This window comes from Nicotiana sylvestris, chromosome 8, assembly GCF_000393655.2.
Source record: "Nicotiana sylvestris chromosome 8, ASM39365v2, whole genome shotgun sequence".
NCBI lineage: Eukaryota > Viridiplantae > Streptophyta > Magnoliopsida > Solanales > Solanaceae > Nicotiana > Nicotiana sylvestris.
The window spans coordinates 169,469,812-169,493,959 of NC_091064.1; the positions used below are offsets into that span (position 1 = coordinate 169,469,812).

General features: G+C 34.1%; 2 protein-coding genes across 2 annotated transcripts; one reads left to right on the forward strand and one right to left on the reverse strand.

Annotated features, from left to right (window-relative positions):
• The first annotated feature begins 1,061 nt into the window (after positions 1–1,061).
• LOC104233022 (protein NDL2) lies at positions 1,062–6,872 on the forward strand. The gene is made up of 11 exons (XM_009786335.2): positions 1,062–1,226; positions 3,702–3,801; positions 4,152–4,249; positions 4,361–4,449; positions 4,722–4,782; positions 4,889–4,975; positions 5,101–5,178; positions 5,264–5,320; positions 5,457–5,512; positions 6,035–6,170; positions 6,289–6,872. Exons 1-11 carry the CDS (start codon positions 1,167–1,169, stop codon positions 6,508–6,510), a joined length of 1,044 nt encoding a protein of 347 aa, XP_009784637.1. The 5' UTR covers positions 1,062–1,166; the 3' UTR covers positions 6,511–6,872.
• Positions 6,873–18,027: 11,155 nt separating this feature from the next.
• LOC104221152 (homeobox protein ATH1) lies at positions 18,028–23,458 on the reverse strand. The gene is made up of 5 exons (XM_009772149.2): positions 22,443–23,458; positions 19,485–20,743; positions 19,010–19,362; positions 18,781–18,841; positions 18,028–18,381 (listed from the first exon to the last, which is right to left on the reverse strand). The coding sequence occupies exons 2-5, from the start codon at positions 20,592–20,594 to the stop codon at positions 18,214–18,216; spliced, it is 1,692 nt and encodes a 563-aa protein (XP_009770451.2). The 5' UTR covers positions 20,595–20,743; positions 22,443–23,458; the 3' UTR covers positions 18,028–18,213.
• Between the last annotated feature and the right edge of the window lie 690 nt (positions 23,459–24,148).

Genomic DNA, 24,148 nt, shown 5'->3' on the forward strand with positions numbered 1-24,148 from the left:
TGTACCGAGTAGGGTTAATTTTACTTTAAACCTTGTATTTGTCTAAAGAAATCTATTAAATATGTACATTAATTTAGATTCCAAAAACTTCGATTAATTTAGATTCCAAAAACTTCGAAAAATTAGAATTTCGAAACCATAAACTTTAAATTCTAATTACGCCTCTAATTATAGGTCTCTCTCGGGAAATTTGTCTCGATAATATTAGCTTTTCTTCATGTTCCTATATTAGGAATGTTCCTTTTGTTACCAAGTTACCAAGTTGCCGATGACAAAAATAATGAATCTAATTAACCAGTTTCTTAGGTTACCAATGTAATACGTTTTATTAAATTCAATATATTGCATAAAAAATAGATCAAAATTTAGGATTTAATAAGTATCGCACAAAAAACTAATCCGTATTCAATGTTTGTACCAACTTAACATTTTAATTTTAAGAGCTCGCCAGCTCGATACAAACTACAAACTAAGACTACAATTATTTAACCATAATTAAATAAAAAAACACTTATATAAATGACACGTCTTATGATCATTATTTGACACACAAAGTATTTGTGTAAATAAAAACACATGCATCTTAAATCAGTGACTTAATGTAGTGTGAATAGGATTTTTCCATTAAATGGTTCTTCTCTTCCACTGTTATGAAATATCAGCCGCTCTCAAATGATATTGACATCAGACCAATGAGGGTTATTTAAGTAATTTAAACTCAAATTCTGTCGGTCTCTAACTATAGTTAACATTTAACCATGCACTCTGGTTAACGCGTCGGTACGGAGCGAGCACTCGTGAGTTCCAGAACTATAAAAAAGCCAACTAACCCGTCGGTGACCCAGTGAACCTTCTGAGTTAACTCGGTGACCGAAAATGACGTCTCTCAAAACAAAAACAAAAACAAAAACATGACTATAATTATTGCGTAATTTATTTAATTTCATTTGAAATGAAAAATAGGAAAGGCGTTATTATTATAGATATATACAAAAACTATATTTTTTTAACAGAGGGAGAAAGATTGATATATAAGCAAGTGATCCTAAATCCAATGCTTTCTCCAAGGTGAAGAGAAAGAGAGAGTTTTAGAGAGAGAAAGAGAAAGTGAGATAGTTAGAGAGAGAAAGTCGTAAAAGGAGAGAGAGAAGAGAGAGCTGCGGCCAATGGGGGATTCGAGCGACTCCGTTTCGGTGGATATGGAAACAATCTCCGTCGCCGGAAAGGTTCATTTTCACTCACATTTTCCCTCACCGACACTCGCATTTTTGTAATCATTTTCAGCATACGTATATATACACTTTTATACGCTCATTGATTAATAAATGCGGTGTTTTAGGATGATATTGGTAAATGTTTTTTTTCCTCTTCTTAATGCTTTTGGTGTGTAATTAATTTCTTATCGTTGAGTTTAAAATGTTCCTTTCGACCTCAAATATATTGAATGATAGCATTTTTCTTTGTCAGATTACTTCCTATTTTTTTCAAATGTTTCATGACTAATTTTCACCTAAATTTGAGTTGCGAAGGGAGATTGATTAAGCTACATTTTATTAATTTCGTTTCATTTGCTTTAGCGTGTGGATTGAGCAAATGTTTTTTTTCACTTTTTCTTTTTAAATTTTGTTGTTGCAATGTTTTTTTTACCTTAATGTGACTAGGTATGTTTCTTAATTTTGCTATTTCACTCTGAATTTATATCATGGACATCTATATATGTATATATATGTAGGCTTCTGTAATTAGGAATTTTTGCTATTAAAGGTCTCGTTTTATATGGCTCGTTAGAGTTTCAAATTTCAGTTTCCTTTCTCAGTTGAGGGTTGTTTTTAGCTGCTGGATTGTTTCTTTCTTCTGGAAGCAATATGATAACTGGCTTGGTTTAACGCATGGGATTTTAAATTTTCTTCTGTCAAATATTTGGGTGCTTTATCTCAAGTTAAGCAATTAACAGTCATTCAATGAGCAACCCTTTGTTTTTGGTTATTAATACCAATGTTGATTATCATGAAGAATAATGAAATCCAAAAAGGCGGTTTGACTGTCAATTCATTTATAAAGGGAATAAGTTATTGCGAACCATTTCTAGGTTTACTTCTTCAAGGATCGTTGCACATGGGGAACTCCATTGCAATGCAAAAATATGCTTCATTTTTTCTAACATGAGCCTTTCCATCTTCTTAGTGTTGATAAAGTTTCATTTGAGGTGTGGTTAAGCAATGAAGCTCATTTAAAGCTAGGTTGTGCGCTACACCTTGGTAAAGTAGCTGTAGTGTAGGCGCTAAAGTGCTAAGGCGTGTGCCTCATCACCCGTGGGCTATGTCTTTAAGAGAACAGTACTTGACAACGGATATAGTTGGTAAACTTATAATTTAATTGTAGAAACAATATTACAAATGAACTTTTAGTTATTAGGAATAGGAAATTTAATGTTAGTATAAAATGACTAGCTCCAAAAATATAGAACTACATGTTTTCATCTAAAAAGAATAAATTGGGTTTTTTACTTTATTGATATAATTTTTACTTCATATATTCTGCTTAATCATTGTTATTTCAGTTCTTTTGTTCAAATAGTTTTTTTTTGGTGTTTGTAGTTATTTTTTGTTGCATTACATAAATAGTGTTTAAATGTTTTATTTATTTTTTCTTCATTAGCGGGCTTTAATTTCGCGTTTCACTTAAAGTTCAACAAACTTTGGCGCTTTTACGTGCTTTTTGCTTTTAACTACCTTGATCCCTAAAAGTTTCAGTTGGGATGCAAAACATGGCAGTATTGCTTATTTGGTAGCTAGCTTATAGCGATCATGCTTTTTTGTCCTAATCTTTTCGGAAATATGGATCATGGTATCTAGTTTACAAGATTCCTGAGGTTTGATGTCCTACGTTTTCCAAATATGCATTTTTGAACCTAGTTCATAAGGTCTGTTTGTTTGTTTTCGTACTTGTTTGAAATATGCTTATGATATTCCAGTTTTAATTTTTAAAAAAGTGCAAAATTATGACCTGCTCTAAACGTATGAATTCTACACGACTCTTTGTCAGTCTTTCTTAAGGCTCCTAACCTATTTTCATTCAGAAATTACTTTCAAAGATTAGAAAGCCATCAAGTGACTCCAAAATCTACTCCTTGCCCCTAATATGCACACAATGTTAGGTCACATTAACTTAGTGCGCAATTAGTTTTCTCTGTTTGAATATTTACGAAAATACTTAATTTTTGTTATTTTTAATCCTCTAATATTCACACGGAAATGATCTAGAAATGAAAATGGATCTTGAACCCCTCAAAAGGCTGTATTTTCGGTTTATCATTTATGACTTTATGGGAAGCTCCCAGTTTTACATGTTGCTAGAAGTTAGGATGTTATGCATATATATTTTAGAGAAGTCCTAAAGCAGAGTCCTGATACCAAAAATGCACATTTCAAAAGTAAGACAAAAATAGCAGAACCTTTATAAGCTAGATATGATTTGCCTAAACAAATAAACCAAATATTGGAAATGTAAAGAAACGAGAAGAAAATGAGAGTGTAAATTGGACCTACTAAAAATAATGGAAGTGGAAAGAATGGAATTACCTTTAGAGCTCAGGAGCTTTGTTGTCTATAGCCTTCCTTGAGTTATCTAGTTATATTATTTAGTATCATGTCTTTTCCTTATCCAGCTTATTTACCATGCTTTCGCTATTTTGCCCTCAGGAGCACCTTGTAAAAACTGGCCGTGGTTCTGTCTCTGTTGTTGTTTTTGGGGACCAGGACAAGCCGGCTCTTATCACCTATCCCGACTTAGCTTTAAATTGTAAGTAAAGCCACTTTATTGTCATCTATACAGTTTCAATTGCTTAAGTGATAGTTTTCCTACATGAGAATATATGAATTTATGTTCTTTCTTAATAGTAAGTATATGTTAAATAGAAGAATCAAATTATTTAGTCTGTTCCAAGCTCTCTTCTTCACTGCCAGCTTAAATAGATCTGGTAGATGCTCCGTTTTGGTGAAAACTATTGGACTACTTGAATCAGGATCTATCTTTTGAAGTTTCAACATCTCAAATTATTAGTAGCTCTGACGATATATGATGCTTTTGTGGTTCGTTTACCATCTAATACCAAATTTTATTTCTTTGTCTGCATCTATGTCATTGAACAGATATGTCCTGTTTTCAAGGAGTATTCTTTTGTCCAGAAGCCTTTTCATTGCTGCTCCATAACTTCTGTATTTACCATATAAGTCCTCCTGGTCATGAGGTTTGTCACTTGGACTCACATTGATTGTGCTACAATAGAACATGAACTGTTTGGCCAATGTTTCTTCTCACAATGTTGCTTACCCCGTATATCTGTCAAGAGTTTTTGCAGTTGGGAGCTGCTGTGATGAGTCTTGATGATCCAGTCTTATCGGTTGATGATTTGGCAGACCAGATTGCTGAGGTGCTTGATTACTTCGGGTAATTGTAATGAGCTTGCCTCTTTGTCATCAGCTTAGTTTTATAATTTCAGAATATGGTGCCTCTTCGGCATAGGCTTTTAGCAACAGTATGTCATTTTTGCAAGTCTATATCTTGTGCTGCATTAAGCGACGGGCAGGGCGGATTTATGCAGACACTTTACTTCATTATGATATCAAGTGCTCTTGGCTGTTCTGTAGAATCTTCCTGATAGTTCAGCTTGTTTTAATCAGAAGATGAAGCTGATTTTCCTCCTTTTCTTCCCTCTTCAGGCTTGGTAAAGTAATGTGTATGGGAGTAACAGCTGGAGCATATGTGCTTACCTTGTTTGCTGTAAGTTATTTTCCTGTGGTGTGTGTATTATTTCTATTTAGCTGATTTATCTATAGTTACCTGATATGGTCATCTGACGAGGAGATTTTTACTTTTTTTTTTCCAGATAAAATATACACGAAGGGTTATGGGTTTGATGCTCATTTCCCCTTTGTGCCAAGCACCATCTTGGACAGAATGGTTGTGCAATAAGGTGTGTTTTCAATGTTTTCTCCAATAGCTCAAGATCTTTGAGGATGAATATGTAAACTATGATTCTTGCTCCTGTAAATGACCTGAAAAAACAGTGTCTTACATCTTACGGTGCAATATTGGCAGGTGATGACGAATCTGCTTTACTTTTGTGGCATGTGTAGTTTGGTGAAGGAGTTATTGCTGTTGCGGTACTTTAGCAAGGTTCTTTTCTGCTCTTTTCTGCCACTTCTATACTAGTTCCTTATAATTAGTGGAGAGTTCAACTGGATGCTTAATAATGTGGCAGGAAGTCCGCGGCAGTGTTGAAGTTCCAGAATCAGATGTAGTTCAAGCATGCCGAAGAGTTAGTGTTTAGTTTTTTAGACTCCCGTATTTCTTGTATGATGCTTTGCATAAAAGAAGTTTGCATACAGTATTATTACCTTTGACAATATAGTCATTTGTCTGATTCTGCAAAATGTATGATTTTTGTGCTGCAGTTGCTAGGTGAGCGACAGAGTCCAAATGTATTGCGGTTCCTTGAAGCTATCAATGAGTAAGTCCTTTAGCAAAAAGATATTTCAAGGGGATTCTGCTGTTTACCTTTTTTCTCCTCATTCATTTGCATTATTTGTTGCGGAAAAGAGCGGGGGCAGTAGTATTCACCTTAAGTAGGTGGGTTGAGTGGCTCTCTCTCTCTCTCTCTACGAAGCTGATCTAATAGGATGCTCTGTTTTCCTGCTCACAGCTCAGTAATAGCGTTTGGTTGCTACTATAGTGGTAAAATAGTAGTTTGGAACAACCAACCACATATAGGATGAAAAAAAAAAACCACATATGGGATGAGAAATCATTCTTCCAAGTCGCCTATCAATAAAAAAGAATTCATTCTTCAAAGTCTAGCTTCCCATGGAGCATGCAAGTCTAAGTGATACACAGTGCCGGATATTAAAATTTGCTTTTTGTCTAGAGAATTGGAGTTTCACTGAGGATTTCCTTCCATGCCATGGGCCTACTTCCATGGTCAGTTCCATGTTTTGATACATCGATTGAGTAAACTTTTTTATTTATCTGACAGGAGACCAGACATAACCAAAGGCTTGAGGAAACTGCAATGTCGTTCTTTAATATTTGTTGGAGAAAATTCTCCTTTCCATTCTGAGGCTCTCCATATGACTTCGAAGCTAGATAGAAGATTCAGCGCCTTAGTTGAGGTATTCCAAACTGGCGTCCCCTTCATCATGCTCTGCTTACTCCTTAGATATTGAAAGGTCATTGGATGATATGTAATGCCTGTGTTATTATTCATGAAATGTCGGTGTTGTTATTCAGGTTCAAGCATGTGGTTCAATGGTGACTGAAGAGCAGCCAGATGCAATGTTGATTCCACTGGAATACTTTCTCATGGGATTTGGCTTTTATCGGCCGTCTAAGTGTAGTGTCAGCCCAAGAAGCCCCTTAAGTCCGACGAGCATCTCTCCGGAGCTTTTCTCGCCAGAAAGTATGGGCTTGAAGTTGAAACCAATTAAAACCAGAATGTCTGGAGAAGTATGATCTCGATTCCACGAGGAGATGGTCTCAAAGTTAAAGTAAAACGACAAGTTTTTGTAAAGTATGTAAGAATACATTGAAAGTTCCATTTGATTTGAAAGGACAGTTTAGGAATGTGAAGTTATAGGAGGGGTGTAGGTATATGAGAGAAAGGAGAGTTGGAAAATAGAAGGTGGGAGAGAAACAATAGGAAAGAAGTGGTTCTCTTTTTTTTTTTTTTTTTTTTTGTTGCTTTTTTTGTAATTGCAATTGTTAGTCAGAAGTTTTGAATCCATCTGTACATCCTGCACAATAATTATTTATGCTGATGAAATGAAAGGAATAAGAATAATAAAAAGGCAGGTGCCAGCCTTTTCTCCTCGGTATTCAGATGTTCTCTTTTTGTTTCTATCAGTAATAATTTGGTTGTTAAAAGTATACTACTAAGACTAAGAGGACAATTTAGAACTTCTAAATATCATAAAACACAAAAGTGGTAAACTCTTATGATTTGTGTAATACATGATGATAGGCTAGAAATATGTGTTTTAGCCGCGTTTTGTACTCTAATTATTGTACTTCACGTGGGTTTGAGCTTAACTGACTTATTACATGTTCTATGCCTTACATGAAGTGATTCCGAGTTAAAAAAATAATCTGGAGCTAAATCGAACAATTAGACGCATTGAAGTCTGAGTAAAAGCCCAAGGAATTAAATCTAGATTACGTTCGGGGGTCGAGGACCGAATCTAGATATCAAAAAGTGAAGAAAACAATTTACTCTGGTAAAGTTGCACAGCCGGCCCCATGGGGCGGCACGACAGTGTATTTTGCTGTCGCATGTCATAAACTGCTCTATGAACTTTCCACTACCACGACGCATGGCACAACGCGGAGGCGCGGCGTGCCTGTACAAATTTCTTAGAGTATTTTTTTTTATTTCGGCTTGGAAAGGGTAGTTTTGTTCGGGCCCGCTCCTATATGGTATAAACACACCAAAAATATGTTTTTAAAGGGACTTTTGACCTACGGAAGATTAGAAGAGCATTGGAAACTCAAAGCACACGGATTCATCATTCTTTCCTCAACTCAACACCCGAGTTTGGATTGAATTCATGTTTTCTTATTATTCAACTATAGCTGTGATGGCTTTCCAGACCCCATGTATGAGATTAAACTGGGTTTGTTGTTGTTGTTGTTGTAGTTGTGATAACTTTCCCCATGATTATGGAGTAGTTTACCGTTGGATTTGACGGATAAGGTATTTTGATTGATATTTGTGAATTTTAATTCTAGTTCTTTGCTTGAATTCATTCATGGAGTTTTGAATTGATTGCAACTTTATTTATCAGTTTATTTAATTGAAAGAGGAATATTTTGGTGATTAATTATCTTTGCATTATTTTGTTTTGGTTAAATGCAGTAATTATTTTAAGTAATCGAAAAAGCTTGTTGAATTGTTGATTAAATCAAGTTAGGAAAATATTCGAGAGACGTTTTCCTTAAAACTAATTCATTAACGCGTGGTTGCATATTTTCATAGTGCTTTATATTAGTTCAGCTCGTAGAGTTAAGATTTAATTGAGAGAGGAGTCTTGACTACACGTTTAAGCTAATCATCGAGTGAATTAGTGAGAATCATTAGAACATTAGAATAAATTGAACTAGAGTTAGATCTCGAATAGCTATATCTTACACATATCCTGTCACGACCCTTATTTCTCCCATTGATATTTCGGTGTTGCTCAACTCTTGTCTTTCTGTGATCAATTGTTAATTGTTTTAGTTTCATAATTAATTTTAGTTATTAATCATCCCAACCAAAGTGTTAATCATTCTGAATAGCGTTAAGCTATAAATTACTTGAACATTGTTTAAATCCAATTTTTGTGAAAACGATAATTAAACTATATTATTTTTGGCTAGCGAGCATCAATTTCGTATTGTGTTTTGCGCTCGTCAATACGATACAAGATTCTTGTTGGTCAACTTTAATTAGGAGGTTATACATCATGTTGAAGTTATCATTGAGTTTTCGTTGCATGCATGCAATAATGCAAGTCTCTTTTTCGATAATAAGTAGAAAATCTTTTCACCCACCCGACCCACGCGATGGAGGGTCGAAAATGATTGACATAGAAATGTAATAAATGGACTAATTAGTAGCGTAATAGTCTTTCCAAAAGCAATTCGGAAATGGAACTAGGGGTGTGTTTGGTATAACGGAAAATGTTTTCCAAGAAAATATTTTCTTGGAAAACAAGTAGTAATTTTATTTATTTTTCAGTGTTTGGTATGCAAATTAAGAAAAATAAATTTTTAAGAGTATTCATAAATAATTTAGATATAATAAACATGAATCCATAAACTTTCAAATCAACAACCTTCCGGACCCACAAATTTCATAAACTTTCCAATCGCTAAACTTTCAAAACCGCGGAATCTCGAACCTGTAAACTTTATAATTTCTAAACCAGTAAACTTCTAAACACATAAAACTCCGAACTCATAATTTTGGAAATTGTAAAATTTTGAGCCTTTAAACCGATAAATAATAAAATTAAAACTGAAAAATATATTTTAAATTTTTTTTCCGGGCGGGGCGGGGGGGGGGGGGGGAGGGAGAGGGTGAATTGCTTTTCAATATGGAAACGAAAAAAAAAAGAAATTTAAATTACAAAAAAAAAGTAATTTTTTTTGTGTGCGGGGGGTGGGGGATTGGGGTGGGTAATGGGTGGTGCAGAAAAATGAAAAACAAAAATTTGAAATTGCAAAAAAAAAAAAAAATTAAGGTAAAAAAAATGGAGGGGTAGTAGGGTGGATAGTAACGGAAAAACTGAAATTTGAAAAGAAAAAAAACCTTTTTTTTGGAGAGGGGGTGGGTTGGGTTGGTGAGGGTGTGGAAGATTGGTAAGGGGGGAAGGTTGAGAAGGAGCTTTGAAAAATATTTTCCCTTCTCTTGATAAGGAAAACCTTTTCCTCCAATTGGAGAAAAATAAATTGATAAGGAAAATATTTTCCAAAATATTTAAATCAACCAAACATAGGAAAATTAGAAAATATTTTCCGAAAATTATTTTCCTTCGTACCAAACACACCCTAGATTATATGCCGTGTACCGTTTTCTTTACAAGATTATTACAGATTTACCGATTATAGCATGTCAGTTACAATTTTAATAAGATTAGAGGTTATTGCTTATAATAATTTGGAAGAAACTTAATATTTGCACTAGAGATTTTCCTACAATTATCTCATACTTTTTTAAAAAAAAAAATATTTTATTAGTGATCTGGTTGTGTCAATATTTTTAAATTCCAGACACAAAATTAAACTCTTTTAAAAATTGACCACTAGTAGTAATTAACACTCTAAATACACCAAATATGAACAAGTAAAAGTGTCAGCAGTGGCTTTTGAAATTATTTATTTGTTTATGTATTTTTGTGAATTTCAGTTAGTATTTCATTTTCAAAGTTTGGTAGGGTATCACGCATGACAAAATTTAGAAAGTCTTGGAGCTTTCAGGTCTTTGTATAACAAGAAATATTAATGAAAATTAAATATCACGATGTTGGTTTATTTCTGGACACAAAGATGTAAAGCCCACGTCTATCACATATTATTTATGGGGGGGATTAACGGAAATATTATTATATAAGAATTACTTACTTTAAGGATATTTTATTGGAAAATTATCGGTTATGTCAGCCCATAAGTTAGTTAGTACAAAAATTAGCCAATTTATAAAATATTATCAATATTAGACCATCTCTAACGCTGCCTTCATTTGTCATAGTGTAATCGTGCGGTTTTTGGAGAAATTTGAACTAATGCTGATGCATTTTTGGCTGCAAAATAGGGGATGAATAGTGTTACTCCAAATTTGGAGTGGCACTATTCATCTCCTCCATTGCTATTTCCTATTATTTTATTATTATTTTTATTTTTTAACTCTTTTAACTGAACTTTTAATATATACCTAGTTGTGTTTATGTCATATCTTTATAATATTAATTTTTCATCTTAACTTTGGCATATAATTTTGATAAATTAATTTATGTGCATTTATTATTTTTATGTAAAACTGTAAGTTAATTTTATTATAAGTTATAATTGTAGGACAAATATATAATCATCTCAAAAAATGAATGATGCAAATATAAAATATTAGATGTTGCTAAAATCGAGAGGTGCAGATATAAAATATTAGATGCTGCTAATATTGAAAATAAAAAATTAAAAATACATTAAATCTAGAAATACATTAAATTAAAATACATAAAAAATTGAAACTACAGTACATAACATAATAACTTAGTCGGGACCTATGTCGTTTCCAGATACACCAAAATCATTATCGTATAACATAATTTTATATTAAACGATTATATAAGAAACAAATATAAATTATATGTAGTGAATATGTAAAAAAGAAAAAAAGATAGAATTTCTTTGATAGAAATAAGAAAATAAAATTTAAATAAAAGATAATAATATAATATTAAAGGGAGAGAAGAATATAAAATAGAATATTCTTTTTTTGGAGTAAAAAATGGAGTAATGGTTGGAGTAACTTTACTCTATTTTGGAGAAGAAAATGGAGGCAAGGGTTGGAGATGACCTTAGCCGAATAACTATTTGTAGCTAAAAAAAAAGTCAAATTTTTTGCTTTCTTTTGAGTGGTTATTATTGGAATAGATTGGATACATTTTAAGGAGTTTAAATCTTAGTTTCGGGATGGTTTGTAGAGTTTTGAGGTGGTTTGAATTGAAAATTCAAAGTAGAAGACGAACATGGAAAATGATGATATGTGTATCACATATGTATCATATTGTATTAAATTAATGTGTATCACATGTATATCCATGTATGCTTGTGTGTGAGATACATGCGTGATACATGTGTCGTAGAAGAATTTTTTTAACTCGATTTTAACTACGAATTGTGATACCAAATCAGTCCAAATCACCTCTAGTCTTCATCAAAATTTGTACATTGACTCATCTATATGTTTTCAAAGAATTTCAACCATACCCATTGAAAAATAATTTTTTTTCTTAGATTTTTGGAATCTTGTGTGTGTGTGTGTGTGTGTGTATTGTATTTCATCATCTTGTTTGCTACCTCATCCATGAAATTTTCTTTTCATCTTGCATCTAATGTTGTTGATCACACTTAAAATATGTAAGGAGATCTTTACGTGTGATTTTTGAAGAGAAAGAATTCTTATTTATTTGGGTTTTTAATTTTTGTATGTGCTTTGGTAAGTTTTTGATTAATGGCTAGAGGTTAGTAAGTTAGTGTTGGGTTTTGTTATTATTTGTTATTTATAACAAAAGAGGTGTGAATGGTGAATGGTAAATGGTGGGAAAAGAAATGGAGGGAAGTGAAATTTTGAAGTAGTTTACTTTACTAATGCATTTTGTCTCTCATTGGTAGAAGGAAAGAAAATCTTTGTGTATATATAGAGAAACTCATCTTTTAGCTCTTAAAGAGCTAAGAAGAAGACAATCCTCGCGCCGTCGTCGCTCGCTCGCTCGGCTCGGCTTCGGCTTCGAATTTTCAATCCGGAATAACCCGCGACCCGGTCCGGTCTGGCCCGTTTTTCTTTTTCGGAATCCGTTTTAATTTTTCCGCAATATTTCCAACAGCTATGGTTGTTCTGAAACAGTGTCAAACCTGTTCCAACAGCTATGGCTGTTCTGAAAGGTTGCAAATCTTTTCAGAAACAGTACCAAATTGGCTATAAATATCCCTTCAAATCCCAGAATATTTACTTACGAAATTTTCTGATAATCTTCTTCTTCTTCTGCACAAAAATTCCGGTGTGTTTTACAACCTTCGAGTGGTTCACTGTTCATCTGCGTTTTGGTACCGATACGCTGGTGAGTTAAATCGTTCTATCCTGGGAGGATATATTCCAGAACCTCGGGTACTTGAAGGGAATAATTTTTTTAAGGACACACTGTGTATTCAGTGGGCTCGATTTGTTCCTATACTGTTTTTCAGAATTTATTTTGAAATTACTATACTGTTTCTGGAATATATTTTGACGTTCTAGTTCTACTAACTTCCTGTTTCTGTTTTTTTAGAAAGTTTATTATTTTATTTTACATAAATACAGATTTCAATAACAGTTAGGACTTATTTGGGATATTTCCATAAGATTTTCTATTTTATCTTTAAATAACTATTATGAAAACATATATTTAATTTCACATTTTATGCCTCACAAAATAGTACATAAATTAACTTAATAGAGCTTATTTAATATAACTTATCAAATGTTGTAGGTAGACCGTATTTCTTCTTATGCAACCAACCAAATGCTGCAATAGTTCTATGGCAATAATTTTTCCTTATGTGACTACTCAAAATTATAAAATTCTGTGCAAGATAAGTTTATACCGACAAGAGGAGGATCATGGCGAAAGATATATGAATAAAATAATTAATATGATCACCTTTAATTTATATGACTTCCATGACTTAGCTTAGACACTTGAATAACATGAAATTATGGTCACATGATGCAAATGAAGCAAGGTAACTTTAAAATATGATCACCTTTGTATAACCTCCACATATTGGAATCTTCTTAATCCTATTCTAGTCACTCATGTGAGGGCCGAGTGACTATTGAAGGGAAAATTAAATTTAATATACTTCTATCTTATTTAATTGCTTCGCGTGAATCCTTTTTTATAATATCCTTTGTTAGTTTAATTTTCTTTTTCACAAAAAATAGAGGAGGACAATTATACGATTCCTTAGTTCTTTGTGAAGAAAAAAAGGGATATCTCATATGCTAAAATCAATCCAAGAAGTTGAATTAATTGAATACCAAAACAAGCAGTTTCAGGGAGTCCAAAACTTTTTTGACGATTTTTTTTTGGACAAAAAACACCTTTCTACTACTTAAAATTTTTTTACATAAATGAGTAAAATGCAGTACTATACTGCGAATTACTTTAACGGAAATTAGTCCGTTAAAGTAAAACGCAGTATGGTACTGCGTTTTACTTTAATTTTTTTTTGTAATTCGCAGTACTATACTACGTTTTACTAATTAAATTTGTAAAACACAATATAATACTGCGTTTTACTTAAACGTATTATTATACTGCGTTTTACTCTGGTTTTTGGGCCACCAATAATGAACTGACATAACAATAATTCAATACATAAAACGTAGTATTGTACTTCATTTTACATTCGGACTTGCCTTATTTAAAGGCGTTTCAATTTTATGAAAATTCATTCAATCTTCAAACTTACGTTCATACTTCTCTCTTCTTCTTATCAATCATTTTTTTACAATGTCTGAAGTGACAAAAATAAGGGTTTCATTATATTGAGGGGGTAAGGTTGTGTTGGAGAATAACTCTGTGAGGTATAGCTCACCTCCACAATGTCATGTTAAATTGCCGTTTACTATGGAGTACGATAAATTGGTATCGTTGTTACGTAAAAAAAATGAATGAGAGGTGGCGTTCGGTTAACCTTAAAATAACCGGTAGATTTCCGTATTCAGTGACTCCGTAGGGGTTTGCTTATTATTCTGAGTTTAACATCGAGGATGATGAAACTCTTAGAGATTTTTTGCGGATTCCGGATGAATACAGGGAATTTATTGTAATAAAATTATTGGAAATGTACGTCAAGGTGGAAGACGTTCCCAATAATGAGGGCGTGCATAGTAGGGATAACCCCAGTCATCGGGTGGTTATTCTGGAGCAGTGTTTGCCGGACAGATTGCTGATGAAAGAGCTTGCCTTGATTTAAACTTGTCACCACCAGCGAATGAGCAGTCGCAAAATAATTTTTCGACTTTATATAATCAACAAGACGACTGGTAAACTTCAATTCCGTGGGTGCTTTAGCGATGTTTATTTTATGTTTTAATTAAATTTGTATTAACACTCATATTTTTCATAGGGAGAGCTGTCCGGATACGAATTTTACAAGTTATGACCCCGCCCCTAGTTGGAATATGTGTAGTTCTGGAGTATTGGACCACGGTGGTCCATCCGGGAGTCATCACCAACAAGCAAATATCCATCATGAAACGTCAAGACAGTACGACTTGTAAGTAAAGTGACATAGCTATATCTAACGTATTTATCTAGTTGGGTATATTATCATTTTGTTATTTTTGTGCAGTAAAAATGAGATTCTTGAAGCTCCTAACCTCACACAGTTGTCCATAGACGACGTATTTACTCGTGATTTGGCAGATGCGTAGAGTCAGGAAGATGATAGTGATTATGACAATAATGCGGATGAGTGTGGGGATGACACACCCTTCCATGATGAGGGTGATGAGGAGGAGGAAGTGAATGTTGAACCTGAGCTGACGAGGGAGCATGTTCCTCCACCTCCCGCTAGACCAAGAGTGTACGAGTCCCACGTGCCATTTCATGAGCGGAATATTCCCTACCTTGATAATTTGCCAAGCATGCCGAACGTGGATGCCCTCACAAGGGATGATGATGAATTTCGGTCAGCGAAGTGGGATGAGTCTAGACCAGCTGTTCTAACAAAAGACATGTATTTCCCTGATAAAACTCGCTTAATTAAGGCTGTAAAAATCTACAGTATAAGAGAGTGCCGTGAGATGATGGTAAATGAGTCAACTACGGAGAAATACAAGGTTGTATGCCGTAGAGACTTTATGGGTTGTCACTGGATGTTACGTGCCACCAAGAAGAAATCAGGTTTGTGGAAAGTAGGTAAATTTATTAGCGAGCACAGATGTGAAATGGACACATACAATGAGAATCACTTCAACTTGGATGTGGACTTGATTTCTCTTGTCTTGATTCCATATTTGGAAGTGTCCATTAGGTTCAAGATTAAAGAGTGTATTACAGCCGTCCACCAGGAGTATGGTTGTACTATAACCAAAAGAAAGGCATATCTCGGTCGCAAACGTGCCTTTGAACTTATTTATGGCGACTGGGATAAGTCTTTTTCAAATCTGCCCAGGTACATGGCCGCATTACAACACTTTAACCCCGGGACTATTGTTGAATGGAGGCGTGAGCAGAGTCTGGACAAACCCGAATATATTTTCAACTATGTGTTCTGGTCATTTAAACCAGCAATTGATGGTTTTGTGCATTGTCGTCCTGTTATTTCCATAGACGGTACTCATGTCTATGGAAAGTATGATATTAAGCTTTTGATTGCAGTTGCAGTAGATGCCAACGGGCAAATATTTCCACTAGCTTTTGCCATATGTGCCAACGAAAGTGAAGAGACATGGACGCTTTTTTTGAACCACTTGAAGCAGCACGTTGTCAAACAGCGTTCAGGTATTTGTCTAATATCAGATCGGCATGGTGGTATTTTAAGTTCTGTACGTCACTTGCCTGAATGGCAGGAACCATATGCATACCACCGTTACTGTGTGCGTCACCTGAAGGCCAATTTCCAGAAGAAATATCCTGACAAGGCATTGCATGACTTAATGTCGCCCTGCAACACTAGTAGCTGATCCTCGGCAGGTCCGGGATGCGCAGGCGGAGGAAAGTCCATGTCGTCTACTATAATTTAAACAAAATTAATTGTGTGTGTTAGCTTAATAAATTAAATAATTAATTATGTTTAAAATTGGACTGAATAATTATGTATGGGTTCCAGGCTCGATATTTGAGGCCCGGTAGCACCGAGTTATCCTTAATTATTATGCGTGTTAATTTCAACATTTTTACGCTAAAAGGCTCTATATTTTACAACACTAAAAGGCTCTATATTTTACTACACTAAAAGGCTATTTATTTTACTACGCTAAAAGGTCACTATTACATATAAAAACAACTAACATAAAATACAAATATGAACAACAAACAAAATAAATAATATTAATTTTTTAACAATACAAATAATTTATCAAATTTTAACAATTTTTTGTACCAAAGCTAATAAATCAATCCGGGTATAAATAAGATACAAATTTAAACACAAACATAACACAAATTAACATGGAAACACATTAAACAATACAAATATGCATGTACTATACGAGTTTCGACATAAACAAAATCGAAATACCTTGATTTAAGTTTTTTGAATTTGATTGAAATCGAATTTTTGCACCCGAAAGAAGGAATCCAAAGCTTGTCTTGTATGTGGGACCTACACTCCTTGCTCTTTAGGTGACGGGTGGGGCCGAATTTTTTTATTTTTTTTTAAGTTTGTCGCGGGGTGGGGGAGGGGGGACCAGCAGAATCGAAATTTTTAAAGGAGGGGGGCGTCGGTTCAGTGGTCCAAGGAAGAAGAAGGGGCTGCGTTTTATAAAGCTGTTCGCAGTATTATACTGCGTTTTACTTAAAACGCAGTATAATACTGCGAACAACTTTATAAAACGCAGTATTATACTGCGAATTACAAAAAAAAAACCTTAAAGTAAAACGCAGTATGGTACTGCAAATTACAAACAAAAAAAATTAAAGTAAAACGCAGTACTGCGTTTTACTTTAACGGACTAATTTCCATTAACGTAGTTCGCAGTATAGTACTGCGTTTTACTCATTTATGTAACTTTTTTTTAAAGCAGTATAAAAGTGGTTTTTGTCCAAAAAAACATCAAAATCGTTTTGGTTTCAGGTAGGGGTGTCAATGGTTCGGTTCGGACGGTTATTTTGTAAATTTTGTACCATACCAATTTTTCGGTTATTCTATTATATATAACCAAAATTAGATTTTTCGAAACCATCCCAATCATATCGGTTTCTCTTCGGTATCGGTACGGTTCGGTTAATTATCGGTATTTTTTTTATATGTCATGTAAAGTCACTAGTAGAAGTAGAATGGAATAACATACATACTTTTATAGGACTTAACAAAACTTTCTAAATATTTTTACATTTTAAAGGGTGATGAATTAAGAAAATATGAAAGATGACTAGAATAAGATCCATCAACTACTCTACAACAACGTAAAAGAAATTAAATAAATTAATATAAAGAAAATATAAATCACTCGAGTGGAAAGATATTAACCAAGCTGGGACTGAGACTCAAGAATAAAGTCTATAGAAGATTAAATATTCAAAAAGATAAATCTAAATTATACGAAAGAAAACATAGTCAATACATCGTAGTTTGCTACTCATAATCGCTACAAATACCTTATGTCTTGCTGGTGAATATACCGGAAATAATTTAGTTTCAATGGGATAGCATAATAGGTTTGGGAATTATAATTTTGATTTTATTACTTTTTGGCTTGTAGTTGTTTTCATAATTCTAAGACACAAGAAAAATTTAATAACTTATTATTTTTAAACTTAATATATAAATATATTTTTCACATATAAATTTATTCGGAACGGTTCGGTAATTTTTCGGTTTATTTTCATAAAATAAAAAACCTACCCTAATTATCTGTACGGTTATAGATTTATATAAAAACCTACGGTTTTATTAAAAGAAACCTAAAAATCAGTTCGGTACGGTACGGTTCGATCGGTTTAATCGATTTTTAAATATCCATTGACACCCCTAGTTTCAGGGGCCCATAACACGTAGGGAAGAGTTATGAATACTATAAAATATAAACCATATTTAATATAGCATACAAAATGTAGTCTTAGATACAGCAGATATACAATTGCGCAATTTTTGTGCAAATTATCTTCTCTACTATTAGATTATGAAGATAAAGCTCTACTAAACTAATACTAGTATATATTAACTTATATATATTTAATAATAATGTCACTTCATAGTAAATAAACGATTGTCAATAATTTTGTGATTTCTTCGATTGTTGGTTTCATCTTCATGATTTCCAGTACGAATTTTCCTTCTATTCATCTCAGCATACATTTCCTCTATCATTGGTTTCCAGAGACGAACTCGAGCATTTATAAACCAATTAGATACCTGATCAAAAACAAATGTTGGTGTAAATTAGGATTTCAATGAATTAAACAAGAGAAAATGCATCACGATTCTGCTCTAAACAATTCGATATCGATATCTTAATAAGGAATATACAGTCAGACCTCCGTAACAACATAAAAAAGCAGTCCGGTAAACTAAGCTCCCGCTATGCGCGGGGTCCGGGGAAGGGCCGGACCGCTATAACATCTCTATATAAAAGCAATTCACTATAAAAACTAAGTTTTTTTCGGAACCGATTTTGATGTTATGTTATAATATATATCCTCAATAACAACACTTCACTATAGCAGCCAAAAATATCGGAACAAACGTGACTGTCATAGAGAGGTTTGACTGTATATATTCAAAACTATGTTCTCATGTTCAATGCAACTTTACCTGGCTCCTTGTCAATCCACTTTTTACTGCTAGCAATTGCTTCTCTGCATCCTTTGGATATCTGAAACGCGCATTTGAGAAGTGTTAGAGCAATTTTTTACATTACAAGCAGAAACGGAAACATTTAATATAGCACTAAGACAGGTTACGTGCTATAACAACAGGTTAAAATACACTGATAGTGTCTGTGTATATAAGTCAAATTTTTAAAACAAATGGAAAAACTTACGGGTGAAGAAAGTTTTGAAACATCCATGCTCTCAAAACTGAGACAGATCTTTCCGGCAAGCCTCTCTGTGGTCTCCATAACTGATGATCTTTCCTTTTTAGTTGCTGAAGTGCCCACTGTTTTTGAATGAACGATGTTTCAAATGATTTCTCTACTACCCTTTCTCCTCTATTAAAATGTTCTCCCATCGCGAGTATGTAATTACTTATTCTCTCCCTCAGGTTTTTATACAAGGAGGAAATAGTTTGAAGGGCGAAACGAGCATGTATGCTAGGATCCAACTCGGTCACAGCATGAAACGCGGATATAACCATATGAATCTCATCCAAGCATTGGTTGTATTGATCATCAACCTAAATTAACATAAGTATAAAACATAATATGACAATATGATGAGTAAACACAGATAAATGAACAAGAGAAAACTAATCATCGAATAGTCTAGGGAATAATGTCATAAACCGTGCTAACTTACCACTTGCAACAAAGCCACCAGATGTTTTTTCTTTGCTTCGGAATCCATTTGACCTATGATTCTACAGTCTTCATCAGGCAAATCATCAGAACTCAAAGTAAAAGAAGTGTTAGCACCATATTCTGTCCCATTTCCTCGGTAGCCTACCAAGTTATGATTTTGAAGTGATAAATGAGCCATTTCAGAAAGTATTTCTTGCATCACACGAAGATATCTTGATCCGGTTAAGAATTGCGAAAGGTGGACTGGTTTATATGAGCCAAAATTTAAAGACAGATTTCTGCTGTTGCAAGACGTTAGCTCTGAATCAAACCGTCTTTGAGGGAAAGCATGGTTGGTGACACCGGAGCAGCTTATATCCGAGCATTGGTCCCGGATAGTAGTCCCACAAGCAACAGCAGATTGTGTTGATGTGAGACTTAAAGAAAGCTCATTGCTAAATCTGGAAGAGGATCCAGAGGGACTGTCGGAACTCATACTAGCAGTTTCTGATGAGAACCATGTGTTTGAATTCACATTCTCATGAGTTAATTGGAAAGGTTGGGATCCTGTTCGTCCTGCAACGGTCCCAGCAATTTCCGGGACACTATCAAACTCATAGTTTCTATAGGATCCAAACGAATGACTTAACATCGTAGGATAGTCTAGAACATCAGTTTTATGGCCTTCCACAGGATGTGATAAGGGATCCAATGCCGCTAAATTTTCATGATTCTCGGGCATAGCGTTCCTTGTAGCCAAAAGATTTGCAAGAGATAAAGCAGAAATAGGTATTCCCTCCATATACTGATCCTCTGTGTAAGAGTTACTGATTGGATATGAAGTACTCAGCAAAAACTCCTTTGTTCTGTTTCTCATTGGTAGCACATTGTGAATTGCTCCGTTGTCAACAGCTCGAGGAAAATTTGGTAGACTTAGAAAAGCTTGAGAACTGTTTATGGCTTCTCCTTGCAACATAAAAGGAATTGGAATTTCATGTCCATCCATGATGTGGTTTTGTCCGTCCATAATGTGGTTTTGATTGTTCAAACCAATCCTATCAGGGAAACTAATGGGGATACTGGCTGTATGAAGCAAATTTTCGTCTATAATAGGATGAGGTTCTGCCATTTCTAGTGGCAAATCGAGTTCCACATTATTTCAGCTTTTACTATGGAACAACGACCTGAAGTGATCGTGCCAAGAATAGCTGCTGACACTTTAACTTTGATAGATCACCAAAAGTTCACAGCTCTATACTCTTTGCTGAACACAAGTGCCTATAACAAGTAAAATGCCAATTAACACTGTTTAGATTACATGAACAGCATCAACATTATATCGCTTAGAGAGTTAATAAAGTAACATAAGTATACCTAAAACAACAAATTTTATTATGATAAATTAGGAAAACAAAAAATCACAACATGCCTTGGCACCGAGGGATGGTAGAGGAAATGATTCATCTACCTTTTTTATGATTAACATAATAAAGGTTTACTGAAATAGCATATGAAATTGTTTCACCTAGCTTTTACTTCCACCAAGCACAACAAAGTCCAAATTCACCTTTTCCATTTTTGTGGCGAAATAAAAGGAGGGAATGTGGTCATTTAAATCCAACTCGTACTATTGGCTATAAAAATGCTTGAACTCAGAGACACTAGGATGGACAAGACATTGTTCTCTCTTTCCTTCTTTTATTTAAGCCTCCAGGGTGGTAAGTTAGGGGTAGAAGGCATTTGATCTATACCTATGTTATAAGAATATAACTGTATCAGTACTTAAGCTGTTCTAGAGCAAGAGAAGAAAATGAAACAAAAGCAATCTACTTTTGAGAGCACGAAGTATTTTCACAGCAAGCCAGTGGCGGAACCAGAAATTTATACAAGGGGATTCAAAAAAATTCTAAGATGTCACAGTTGGGATTTGAACCCCCTTTACTACTATCCTTAGATTTTTTTCCCATGTCAAGGGGATTCGACATCTCAAATAAAAATAAAAATAAAAATAAGATCATTTTTACTCTATTTACATTGTGTAATTTTCCATCGAAGGGTGTTCAATCCCCTTCACTCGATCTACCTAGTTCTGCCCATGCAGCAAGCAACGAGATTCATAGAAATATGGCACCCCAAATTTCACAATTATGATTTACGTCAAAAGAAGAATAATACATAATTCTTTTGTTTAACCATCCGGTATCCAAAACCTACTAACCCCATTAATCTAGATTCACACCGAATAAGGCCATTAAGGGGATAAAGCACCCCTAACAAAAGGTTCTTCATTTCCGGGACTTGAACCTAAAACCTCTGGTTAAAATTAAGGAGATCTCAATCATTCTACCACAGCCTTAGTGGTAAAAAAATTAGAATAAGACGCCAGTTAAATTCAACATATTTAAGACTTGTCTTCTAAAAGTGGCATGACGTGAGTCTAAATGGAGCAACTTGAGAATTCTTATAGCCGAACCCAACTTGTAAGAACTGTCTTCTAAATTTTTGTCAAATCTAGAAACGGGAGGGGAAGATTTCCTTATCAGTATGATTAAGTTTCCTTGAAACGCTGCTGAAAGGAAAACACACACTCCTCTACCTCACTATATCGGTAGAAGGGGAGCCTTGGAGCAATCGTACAGTTGTCTCATGTAATCTATAGGCCACAGGTTAGAGCCAGCCACTAATGCTTGTATCAGGGTAGACTGTCTACATCAAAGTCCCTTTGTGAACGCGGTATACCTTGTGAACTGGGTTAACATTTAACCTTACCTCAGTATATTGGTGAAATGTACATAAAAAAAGTAGCAAAGAATGAAGCCGAAAGAAAGAAAAACAGATAGCATGGAACTCTATGATAGAAAAGCCATGAACATGAAATGAAAAGGGAAAAAAATGTTTCATCACCTCACAATTAAGCTTAACCATCAAAACTACAAATAATATATGGTTGAACAAAAATATAGGAATGCAGCATTACCAGTAGAAGCAATTCTGAGAAACAGTGGAGAAAGAAGATAACCAACTCTGAACTTGTGCCAAACTTCCACAATTGGAGCTTCCTCTATGCAAATTTTCTTTTGGAATTTCCAATTAAATTAATAATGGCATTTCAAGATTGTCTGTCTCATACAAAAAGATGGATCCTTTATATGTTCCAACTATTTAAGTTCTCTCAGAAAATACCAAATGTGGAGAAAAACTCAAAACAAATCATTGGTTTTTCCCCTTTCTCCCCAAACAATGTTAATCAAAGGCCAGCAAACAGTCCTAAAAGAGGACCTCTTTTTTCCTTTAAAGATAAAGAACAATGTAAAAATGAAAAAAAAACGTAAGGTAGGACTAGTAGTGTACTATATCAACCCCACAACCACCCCTCAAAAACAACAAAGAAAAAAAAAAGAGTAAAAAGACAATGCAAAAAGTAAAGATGTTTTGCTTGCATGAGGAAGAAAAGCAAGATTTTTACTCAGAACCCAACACCCAAGAAAACTCAGAAAATTCAGAATCCCTCAGACCCCATGAAGAATCATGATCTTAACACACAAAATAAAACTGTTTTTCCATTATAAAAAGAGCCTCTTTTGGGTTATTATCCACAGGTTTGAACCCAATGGACATTCATTAACAATCAAAGAGAAAGAGAGAGTTTGTGTGTGTACGTGTAAGAGAGTGAGAGAAGTATTAAAAGCCAAAAAATGGGCTTCTTTGTTTTGCAGAAGGCAGCGAGATGAATTATGAGTATGGATTTATGGACCCATTATGAAAAGATAGGGAGAGAAGAGCCACACATGAGTAAAACAAAGGAAAATCATTCATATTTTCATGCACACTTACTTGTATATATGCAAAACTTAGAATAGAATATCAATAAACAAGGACTGACTAGTGAGTGTGTGAAAAGGCAAGCAGTGGCGGATCTACAGTTTAATAGATGGTTCAATTCAACCCCCAATTTTTTTTTTTTTTTAATTTAGCTCATTAATATGTGTAAAAGTATTAAAAATAAATATAAATATCATTTTTTAAACTTATGTTTCAAAGGATCACTATAGTACTTGAAGTCTTGAATCCTAGGGATCATTTGATTGAAAGGATTAGTCCCAACATAAAATTTTGCATGATAATACTATGTTTGGTTAGGGGGATTGAGAAAAATAATCCATACATAACTTACGTGAAGTTTGGTTAACTGAAAGAATATTTCTACTACATTATTTCATGTGTTCTTTTATCGACGGTATTAAATAATAGTCATATTAACTTATGCAGAATTTATATATTATTTTATACTTGACAGTATGTGATAAAATATATATATTAATAATAATTAAATTAAATTATTTAAAGACAAATTACTTTTTGGGGTTTGATTCACATACTAGTTACACGGACAGGGGCGGATTTAGGGGGGCGCAAGGGGGTTCACCCGAACCCCCTTCGCCGAAAAAATACACTGTATATATAAGGCAAAATCTGTTTTTTACCTCTATATATTAAGTTTTGAACCCCCTTACCACAATCCAAAAGTGTAGTTTAGTGGTCAAGGGGTTCAAAATCTACATAAGGTCATGAGTTCAATTCCCACTAGATATAATTTTTTTTTTAACCCCCTTCGTGGAGATCCTGCCTCCGCCACTGTACACGGAGATATTATTTATGCAAAGATTAATAATGAAGGAATTG

Excerpts from the sequence above, each read along its gene's own strand:
- LOC104233022 (XM_009786335.2), top strand. The coding sequence starts at position 1,167 with ATGGGGGATTCGAGCGACTCCGTTTCGGTGGATATGGAAACAATCTCC. Across the intron at positions 1,227-3,701 it reads CAATCTCCGTCGCCGGAAAG|GAGCACCTTGTAAAAACTGG; the intron begins GTTCATTTTCAC and ends TTTTGCCCTCAG. Across the intron at positions 5,321-5,456 it reads TAGTTCAAGCATGCCGAAGA|TTGCTAGGTGAGCGACAGAG; the intron begins GTTAGTGTTTAG and ends TTTGTGCTGCAG.
- LOC104221152 (XM_009772149.2), bottom strand. The coding sequence starts at position 20,594 with ATGGCAGAACCTCATCCTATTATAGACGAAAATTTGCTTCATACAGCC. Across the intron at positions 18,842-19,009 it reads TTTCAAAACTTTCTTCACCC|ATATCCAAAGGATGCAGAGA; the intron begins GTAAGTTTTTCC and ends TGCGCGTTTCAG. Across the intron at positions 18,382-18,780 it reads GTGGATTGACAAGGAGCCAG|GTATCTAATTGGTTTATAAA; the intron begins GTAAAGTTGCAT and ends GTTTTTGATCAG.